Here is an 8,172-nt window from a genome sequence, read left to right as displayed (position 1 = left end):
CCCCCCACCGCTCCACAGAGCTCCCCACACATAGACCTACCCCCCACCTCCCACACAGCCCCACACCCCTGCCACACACACATAGCCTCACCCACACACACACACCCGCACATAGCCCCTCCAGCCCCACAGCACTGCCACAGCCTCAACCCCCCATAACCCCACACACAAGCATTAAGGCATATCCACTTAAGTGGGAAGAGCTTGGGCAACATCCCAGCCAGACACAAAATGCTGGGGGGGCCCTGCTTGCAGAGGTGCCCTGTGCGGGGAACCAGAGTCGGGCTAACGGAAACACCAGTCCGTCCGCCACCAAACGTGAAAAAGCCTGTGGGCAAGGACAGACGTCACGGCCATCATCACCTCCTCCGTGGCTGGAGGGCTGGAGAGAGCAGGGAACTGAGGGTGTTTCCTGCCAGCCCGGCAGGATAGGAGCCTGAGAAAGAAACTAAGGGTGAAAAAGGCATGGTTATGTCTGTGTACCTGACTTGGAGCGCTCTCCGGCTCCACGCTGCTAGCCTCAGAGATTGGACAGGAGAGCAGCCCAAACTCCAATCTCACCACTACCACGTGCAAACTGTTAGACTAATCCCATCAAGCGCCGGGCTGGCTTCAGTCATCCCCTAAAAGGAATACAACGGGTACAGAGAGAAATGTTTCTGGGGCACCTGGGTGGCGCAGCGGGTTAAGCATCTGCCTTCGGCTCAGGTCATGGTCCCAGGTCCCAGGGTCCCCCTCGATCCTGGGATCGAGCCCGGCATTGGGCTCCCTGCTCAGCGGGGGGCCTGCTCCCCCTGCCTGTGTGCTCTCTCTCTCTAATAAATAAGTAAAATCTTTAAAAAAAGAAAAAGAAAGCTATGGGGTGGAATTCGAACTTTCAAAAAAAACTGAGGGCTAGAGCAGAGCCTGAATATACTTTAAGAAGCACGATGTGCTTCAAATCATTATTCAACATCAAAATGTTTGGATATAGCCCAACCAACACTTCCCAAACTTGAACCCGCATAGGGATCAACCGGGGATTTGTTAAAATGCACGTCCTGGTTCAGTACGTCTGGGTGGGGTAGTTTCTGTGCTTCTCCCGGGCTCGCATGGTTCAGGGCCAACACAGCTGATCCACAAACCACACTGCAGAGCAGGTCCTCACCTGCTCCTGTGGGAAGTATTCTAGTTCACACAAGGCAGGCAGGAGAAAGCGTGTTCGCCTGGAGGGCAGGTGTCGGCGGGGTAAACTCTGATTGGGTAAGGTTCATAAGGGACTGAGGAACGGTAAGATGAAGACTCTGAAAGGGAAGGGGATGTCCAAGGCCGCGTTTACTTTTCTTGTGATTCTGTGGAAGACCCAGACAGCAAAACCCCCAGTGACAAAATGTGGTGGCAGATTGCGGGCTCAGGAGCTCACCCACCCAGGCCAGTCTAAGCTCTGCACTCACTCTGCCCCAGTACTTCCCCAGGCACCCCTCAGCCTGCCCCTCCGGGAGGGGGCAGGAGACTGGGAAAGTGCTCAGTGTGGATATCGATACGGAATTGTGCTATTTCCTAGTCTTCAAATCAAAAGACCAAGATGCTGGGGCGCCCGGGTGGCTCAGTCGGTTAAGTATCCAACTCCTGATTTTTGGCTCAGGTCATGATCTCCGGATTGTGGGATTGAGCCCCGCGCTGGGCTCTGCACTCAGCAGGGAGTCTGGTTGAGATTCTCTCTCCTTCTCCCTCTGCCCCTCCCCCTGCTCACTCTTTCCCTCTAAAAATAAATCAATCTTAAAAAAAAAAAGTTCAAGATGCGGAGCAATTGTCTTATTTATTTATTTTTTGGTTAAAACTTCAAGGTTGGGGCGCCTGGGTGGCTCAGTCAGCTGAAGCATCTGCCCTTGGCTCAAGTCAAGATCTCGGGGTCCCGGGATCGAGTTCCTCATCGGGCTCCCTGCTTCTCCTTCTCCCTCTGCCCCTTCCTCTCCCCGCACCCCACTTCGGCTCTCTCTCTCTCTCTCTCAAATAAATAAAGAAAATCTTTGAAAAAAATTCAAGCTCTACAGACAGAAAAAGATACCACACGACCTCACTTATATGGGGAATCTAAAAACAACTCCCCCCAACCAAAACCAACAAAAACCAAGCCCACGGACACAGAGAACAGACCAGTGGTTGCCAGAGATGGGAGACCGGACAAAATGGGTCCAAAGGGGCAAAAGGTACCAATTTCCAGTTACAAAATGAAAAGTCCTGGGGAAGTAACTTACATCATGGAGACTACGGTGAAAACGTCATACTGCATATTTGAAAGTAGCTAGGAGAGTGGACTTTGAAGTTTCTCATCACAAGAAAAAAAAAACATTTATAGCTCTGTGCGGGGACAGATGTTCAGTGGATTACTGTGGTGGCCCTTTTGCAATATATACAAATACCGAATTATTATGTCGTCCACCTGAAACTAACGTAATAGTATAGGTCAATTATACCTCGATTTGGAAAATATCAATCAAAAGACCTTTAAGCTCTACCAAGTCAGCTTTCCCTTGATGCTCATAATTATTTAGAGAGAGAGAGAGAAAAACGGGCATTCCCAAGAATTTCCTCTCACAGAACTCCTTCCCGCCAACAGTCCATATCCATCCTCCCGCCCAAAAAGGCACAGGACTGTCCAGATACTTTTCAGTATTTTTATTGTTTGACAGGCATTTACAACGTTCCATTCGTAGACCTAAAAACATAAAAATAGACCTTCTTTCAGCTTATAAAAGAAATATATAAGAACTTTTGACATAGACACGTCATGACCTTATGTACAAGAGACAATGGCACCCTCTCCAAGCACCTGACTTTCCAGCATTTTTCAGACGGAACTGTTGCACTGGGATTAGTAAGTGTGACTTTATCAGAAGCCTCTGCTTCACTTTTCCATCCGGACACAATCGAACTGGAGGTGATATGGAACAATGCAGTGGTACAAAGGGTATAGAAACCATTCTAGAGCTTTTTAAGAAAATCAGAAGATATAGCAAAAATTTAATAGAATAAAACTTTCAAAAGATCAAGCTCAAAGCCCTGGAAACCCAAAAAGGGGAGGGATATAGGGTGGGGAAGCGGGTAAAGCAAGCAGGGGCATAGGAGCATGATGTTCTGAACTCTCTATTGTCTGGAAATATAAAGTCATAACTGATTTTTATAAAATATAATTCCTAAAGCTACTATAAAATTCAGGTCTTTAAAGTACCTACTGATGTGTCAAACACCAAATAGATATTTTCCCCAAAAAGAAAGTTTTCATATTATTTAAACCCTTCTTAGGAAGTGGACATTGTGAAACGGGAAGAAGGAAAAAAAAAAAGCTATAAACCGTTTAAAAAAAATCGAAAGTGCTTTAACTTGTTTTTGTTCTTCCTATTTGGAAATCTGTTTAGAATGTTAGCTTTTTAGCATGTTTACCCTGTTTCGCTGGCATGTAGAAAGTATGAAACACAAGGGATGTTTTTGAAGAGGCTGTCCTGTTAAGAGGTTTGGTATGGACCGTCAGGGAAGGGATAGGTACTCTATGGATGGATGAAGATGCAACTTTGATGGGAAAACCAATGATCACCATGGCAACCCCTTGAGGAGGAGCCTCCCCTCCCCCGCCATGTGCAACAGACACACACACGCCCATCGGGTGTCATGTTTAATCCAGCCAAACTCCCATCTCAGACAGAGTCAAACATTAAAAAAAAATAAAAATAAAAAACAAACCAAAACCAAAACCAAACAAAGAAAACAAAAAGAAATCTTCTTCTTGGAAAAAAAGTTTCTCCTAAGCATCTTGTTGGCCTTTCGTATATAAATATAAATCACCATGCCTCACTCTCTCTGTAAAAGGTAAAATCCTCATTTTTTTTAGACTCAGTTACACTAAGACTGTAAAATTCTCATCTGTTTGTGCCCCTGCATCTCAGGTAAAATACAAAAAATAGTGTTTTTTTTTTCAAGTGATAAATTTGGATCTCCTCTCAAAGAGTTTGGCATCTTTACACTTCTATGCAAAACTAGAACTTCCGACACGGACATGGAGTAAGACCAGCCATAGACCAAAACAGAAGAGAGAGAGGAAAGAAAAAAAAAAAAAAAAACAAACCAATGGCTCATCAAAACATACATCTCCACCATCTCCTCACACATTCTTAAAATACACAGATATTCTCAGACATTGAAGAGGGAAAGGAATAAGAACACTGTTAGGCTGTACAGTTGCTTTGTGGCATTTTGTGTTTGAAGGTGGTTTCCCCAACTAAGAGATGGCTTCTGGACTGATTTCAGACAGAGTGACTTTTATTATTATTATTATTATTATTTTTGTGTGCACTATCCCTTCAACTAATCTGTTGTACATACTTTAAACTCCTGGGGGTCACTCGCTTTCCAGTGCTGTAGGATCTTTTTTTTTTTTTTTTTCAATTTTTTAATTCTTCCAGCCCTGATTAGTTGAGAAATAAATAAAAGCCCTTAGTAATATACAGAAGATAGGACTCGAGCTTATTTGGGATTCTGAACAATTCTTCCCGATGTCGTTAGAAATGACGAAGTTGGGTGGCTACATGGCTTCGGAAAAATAGTCAGCCGCCAAGACCATGTGTGCAAGAGTGCGACCTAAGGGAACATTCTCCTCCTCGTGGGGACAGGAGGGGGACAGGAGGGGGGGCAGAGGGAGGGCAGGGCGGCGGGGGCGGGGTGCAGTATCTACACACACTCTCTAGCGGGGAGAGGGACAGTCAGATCTCTGTGTTCAGTTTCCTGGACGGGGCAAAGTCTTCACGCCTAACCCAAATGACTTCCTCACCCGGGCTCTCCAGGCCTCCATTGATGCCCGAGAGGGCGGCTTGCTTCTTGAGCTGCGTCATGCGGGACGCGTGACTATCCAGGGCTCTCCGGCCTCTCTCCCGCTGACTGATGGAGGCAGCCTGTAGCTGCTCCCGGAGCTCTGTGTCCACTGCGGCGCCCTTCACGGACTCGCAGAACTCATCATCGTCACTGAGGATGTCTGTCTCCTTGATGTCCTCCTGCTCTTCGTACTGAGCAAGATCAAACTGTTCCTCCACCCACCGGTCAGTGTCCCCGCCACCGGGGGGCTGCTGGGACTCTTTCTCCGGGCTGCTGGTAGAGACGGCATCAGAGTCAATGGTAAACCTGTTTCGAGCCAGGCGCCGCCTCCTTCTCCCAAGAGACTTGCTTGGGGCGGACACTGCACACACACACAAAAATATAAAAATCAAACCCCCACATGCTTTACATGCGATGACAATCCAGACAGGAAAGCAAAGAAAGGAAAAACTACATGGGATTTATTTAGTGCCTTGCTGTCGTTCGGGGCTTAAAGTCCAGATTTTACTCCACATGGATGTCTGGACTTGGAGGATGTTATAGCAACTGACCGAAGGGCAAAGGGGGGACGGACAGAGGGACACAGGGAGGGGTGTTGGTTATCGGGAAAAGGGGGTTCACCTCCCTCTGAAACAATCCACTTCTCTGTCCTGTGCTGCACCCAAGGAGACCACCGACCTTGGGATTAGTTAGTGCCCTCAACCCTGACACTGTCGCATAGCACAGAGCTCTGGGGATCCCGAAGGGCTGTCCCAGGGACATTTAGCTGGAATGGGTCTTCAGTAAGGGTGGGGGATGCTTCTAGAGTTCCACTGTCTTGGTAGACACCACCATGATGTGCCAAGGAGGCAGAAGCACTGGGCCAAGCTATACTGCTTTCTGGGAAACCAAACGTACCGTTTCTGGAGGATCTGCAGTTAGTTAAGGGCGTGGCGTCCCTCACACAGAGCCTAGGGCAGAGCTACTCTCGGACATACCAAGTCTCCAGTGGCCGCCCTGCCCTGGTTCTGCCGAAGCCCCACATCCACTGGGAAGCTACGCAAATGGGAGCTGTAGCCCCCGGCTGACTACGTTCTGTGTATCACCGATTTCTCTCCTACAAAGCAATTAAAATATCGGTGCCTGAGTGGCATGAGAAATAAATAATATATGACACCCATGCCATTGATCCTCCAAGTGCTCTAGGAAGTGACTAACAAGAGAAAACAAATCTCAGAATTCATTCATTCACCGTACTGCCTTCTGTGAAGCCAGAATTATTCTAGACAAACACACAAGACGCCACCCAGTCAGGCAAGTGAACATTCACACACACACACACACACACACACACACACACACACACACACGCACGTGGGGAAATGCTGCCCCTCGCTAGTCAAGTGGCTACTGCGTGAGACCTGAGCAGGTGAAATGCAACGTGGGCTTTCCAATGGAGGGGGAGAGCCTAGACACCAATTAGGAGCAGCGTTCCTGAAACCTAAGCCCTCAAAACCACTAAACTGCTTCAGTGCTGCTTTAGAAGCGAGAGGACTATCCCCAGTGACTACCAAACACAGCAGGTCGCAGGCCAGTGAGTGGGCCATCCTCTGCCTCAGACCCCTGTGTTCCCATTATGGTTCCGAGGTGTTCTATAATCATAAAATACAGAACAAATGGACATCCCTCTTAATCAAGGAGGGGAACCGAAAAAAGGTTTCCAGAAAAAAATGGAAAAAAGAAAAAAAAACAACCCACCCACCGTGTCTCCTCCACTGGGAGGAAGCAGATGTCCTGGTTAGTTTTACCCCAACACCCTGTAGTGGAGACTGGCTCTCTCCAATCACCTCACTAGAACTACCTCAGTTCAAAACCGGGCTCTTGGAAATATTTGCCAATGACCTGCATGCTAAAGTATTTAGGGGTAAAATGTGTTGATGTCTGTATTTTTGAAATGTGTCAAAACTAACGATGAGTTGATGGAGGATAGATGGATAGATCATGTGATAAGGAAAATACAGAAAAAGATCAATTATAAGAATAGATGGTAGGTTCTGTCAGTGTATCATTCTTTCAGCTGTTGTACTGTATCTGAAATTTTTCATAAGAAAATGTTGAAACAAAAAAAGTTTTTAATTGAGTTACTGGCAGACATACAGTACTTTCAGACTTGAGTACTGAGGCAGGATATTTGGCTTTACTCCCCTTTTCCAAAAGAACAGAGAAATAAACTACCTGGGTATTCATGACAATGCATAATGAAGCATGAGTATTTATCCTTTATTAAAAGGATACGTAAGAGGCCAGCCAGCCTCCTGGGGCTCAGGGAGACAATCTCTGATTTGAGTATTCCCAGTGCATTGTTAAAACTGACAAGCTTAGGGCTAGCTGACCCCCTCAAGCACCATCTTTAAAATTATCCAACGTGAAGATCCTGATGATAGTGAGGAATTTCAAAAGCAGAACAGCTGAAAATGAGCCATCGGGCAGAAAATCTTTCAATTAGCCAAAGCCAACAGGCTGACATGGAGGGTTTCTCTTGGTTTTCATGACAGTGTAAGGTGTGGGTTGGTTTTGTTTTCTTTCCAAATGGGTCTCAGCAGGAAAACTTCTGAGGTCCTACAGACTACAGTGGCTGAGGTTTCAAAGTAAATGCAGCTCTGAACTGAAGTCCCTTGAATAACAATCAAAACCTGGCCCATGACAGGTGGGTCATAAGCATCCCCTGGCAAGTAAAAGGATTAGGTGAGACAAGTCTCAGGAGAAATGCTCTGCTGTGAGCTTACAAAAGGGATCCGCAAAGCTTTCTTAACATGAAGACTCCATGAGAAATTGTGGATACAGAGGTATGCAAGACTCTTAAGGTACCTTGGAGAACCCAACAGAACACTGGGGGTTCACTGCACCAGGTTTTCAATAAACACTTATCAACTGATTGGAGAATAGATTCAAGATAACTAACCCCCAACATTAGTCCAACTCAAGAGCTTAGAGAATGTAATATCCCATGTCAAGCTTTGTAGGCTATGTCTGCGAAAACCTCCAACCATTCCCAATTAATTTATCCATGCCTCTTCGCCACAATTGAAAATAGGCGGAAAGGTCATCGAGACAAAGGTCCGAACCTTTTGACAAATGCAAAGGAAGGCTCTTTTATTGGAATCTTCCCTGACAAATTCGGGGCTGCCTCTTAAGAAAGGAGTGATAAAAGTGTTAATATCTTGATGTCATTAATATATCTACATCATGAAAACATCCTTCTTCCTAGATATATTTTACTGCTGTTTATAGATGGTAGCATAGGTCTTCCTTCCTCCCTGCTCCACAGTGACAATTCTAGTCCTAAAA

General features: G+C 46.3%; 1 protein-coding gene across 12 annotated transcripts in view; it reads right to left on the bottom strand.

Annotated features, from left to right (window-relative positions):
* Nucleotides 1-2,643: 2,643 nt before the first annotated feature.
* Nucleotides 2,644-8,172, bottom strand: part of TIAM1 (TIAM Rac1 associated GEF 1) — a 370,474-nt gene continuing 364,945 nt past the window's right edge. For all 12 annotated transcript variants that reach the window (XM_073891280.1, XM_073891258.1, XM_073891273.1 and 9 more), the window contains one exon: nucleotides 2,644-5,206. In XM_073891280.1, coding sequence (XP_073747381.1) covers nucleotides 4,737-5,206 — 470 coding nt within the window. In that variant the 3' untranslated portion in view covers nucleotides 2,644-4,736. The remainder of the gene's footprint in view (nucleotides 5,207-8,172) is intronic.

The sequence above is a fragment of the Callorhinus ursinus genome, unplaced genomic scaffold, assembly GCF_003265705.2.
Source record: "Callorhinus ursinus isolate GAN/ISIS: 27379988/994484 unplaced genomic scaffold, GSC_fseal_2.0 scaffold1, whole genome shotgun sequence".
NCBI lineage: Eukaryota > Metazoa > Chordata > Mammalia > Carnivora > Otariidae > Callorhinus > Callorhinus ursinus.
Note: the sequence above shows the minus strand (reverse complement) of the source record. Positions and strands in the feature narration are given on the sequence as shown.